We start from the raw sequence: 1,962 nt of genomic DNA, 5'->3' as shown, positions 1-1,962 counted from the left end.
GGCAGTTGGTTTGGCAGCCAGTGGCTACCGTGTTTGGGTGCCACCGGTGTTGGGGGTATGGACTGCGTCCCGAAGAGCAGCAGGGGTACATTGCCACAAGCAGAGCGGGACATCGGGGTGCTGCTTGCAACCCCCCAGGGTGACGAGACATGGCCCACAGCTGCAGCACGGGCACAGCCCCCAGCACTGCCCTGCTCCTGCCAGCAATGCCAGGCGTGTGCCCAAACACACCCAGGCGTGCCCCAGAGGTACAGGGGCACCTCCCATGGCCACCACACCTCGGTGGAAGGGTGGCAGGGGAAGCTCCCGGCAGAAGAAGGCTGTGACTAAACAGCGGCATTTCGGGTCAGCGTGTTCAGAAGCTGAGAGCACTTGAGCGGTGTAGCTGGCAGCGGTGGGTGTGGTGGAGGGAAGAGGTTCTGCGCGTCGGTGCTGGGCTGGGGCTTGCACTGGGACAGGATTGCTGCCGCTGAGCTCCGAGGCTGAGCTGGGCTTACAGCCACCTCCTCCCCCACTCTGGAACTACCTCCAAGATGATTTGATAACCACCAACATGAGATGGCTGTAGACGAGCAGTCCAGAGTTTTCTCTATTTCCAGTGCTTTCAGGGAAAACTTCAGTTGCAAGGATGCTTTATAGAAGCCCAGCTGCCCCTTCTCCTGGAGAGAGCAGCCTAAGATTGAGCACATTTGCTTCCATCCAGCAGCCTCACAGCCCACCTCTCCTCGCTCGGCTGACCCCACATGCTCACATCACCACAGGGAAGGTCTCACAGCTTAACACCTCTCCTTTCCTCCGCTTCAGCCCCCACGCCAGACTCCGCAGCAGCCTGGGATATGCCTCGGGAGGAGCTGGGGATGGCTGGCTGCAACTCTGGCAGCTGTGACAGCATGGTCAGCACGGCCTCCAACCACTCGCAGCGTGTAAGTAAGCCCATTGTGCCTAGCCCAGGCATGGCTGTGGCTCACCTCACCCCTCTTGGCAGCTACGGCAGGATTTTGGTCAGCTCTCTGCTTTAAATTGCATTGCATCGATGCTTCGGAAGCATCTGAGGGCCCTGAGACAGCACCGTGCTAAGGGCAGCACAAGGACCAAATTAATTCCCACCCCAAAGCACTCCCAGACTTCCAGCAGCGATCAGGAGCCCATCAGCTCCTGCGCTGCCCAAAAAGTGGAGGCAGATAGTGCAGGCACTGGGCAGCGGCAGCCTGGCGAGTTCCCCAGCGAGGGGTTAGAGCAGCTGGATAACCGGGTCAGACTGGATCCAGCAAGGGTGACTTCACGTGGAAGAGACAGCGAGCTGTCCCCCTCCCGGCTGAGGAGAGGTTCCTTTCCTGCTCAGGGCAGAGCTGAGTTGGGACCATGGGTGTAGAGGTGTAATTTTTCACTATCTGTCCATTAAAGCTTGTTTGTCTCCAAACACTGATTCCAAGATTGATGGACTAATTACATCCTGTCTGACCTGACCTAATTGATACGTGCAAGTGCCACGCTCAGTCCTGAGCAGGTTTTCCAGCTGATGTATTGCAGACCAGAACCAAACCCTCTGAAATTCATTAGGGATGGAAAAACTGGTTGCAGTGTTGCATGGGACATGGTTTGGGTAGACGCCTCCCTGCAAAACAACTCCGCTGGGACAGTTTCTCCTCCTCCTCTCCTGCCCTGTGGTTTTTTTTGCTGGGGTAATATAAACATGGCCTTAAGTACATACATAGATATGTAATTTTTTTTAGAGGAAGCTGTCTAGATTTCTGTAGCTGTAAGTACCAATTTTTGAACAGCCACTGGCCAGGTCTCCCGGGCAGGAGCTGTCTCAGGTCTCCACTCCACTGGCAGGGCTGTGAACAGGAGCACTCCTCCGTCTCCTACCTGCTTTTCTCCTGTTTTCAGAGTGATAACAGCTATGACTACTTATCCGTGGAAGAGAAGGAGTGTTTGATGTTCTTAGAAGAAACTATCGGC

General features: G+C 55.6%; 1 protein-coding gene across 1 annotated transcript in view; it reads left to right on the top strand.

Moving 5' to 3' along the window:
• LOC104494841 (chromosome unknown open reading frame, human C1orf116) overlaps positions 1-1,962 on the top strand; it is a 13,820-nt gene that overhangs the window by 9,913 nt on the left and 1,945 nt on the right. Inside the window, exons 2-3 of the mRNA XM_010137723.1 lie at positions 805-923; positions 1,891-1,960. Coding sequence (XP_010136025.1) covers positions 805-923; positions 1,891-1,960 — 189 coding nt within the window. The remainder of the gene's footprint in view (positions 1-804; positions 924-1,890; positions 1,961-1,962) is intronic.

This window comes from Buceros rhinoceros, unplaced genomic scaffold (genome assembly GCF_000710305.1).
Source record: "Buceros rhinoceros silvestris isolate BGI_N320 unplaced genomic scaffold, ASM71030v1 scaffold26156, whole genome shotgun sequence".
In the NCBI taxonomy this organism is placed as follows: domain Eukaryota; kingdom Metazoa; phylum Chordata; class Aves; order Bucerotiformes; family Bucerotidae; genus Buceros; species Buceros rhinoceros.
Note: the sequence above shows the minus strand (reverse complement) of the source record. Positions and strands in the feature narration are given on the sequence as shown.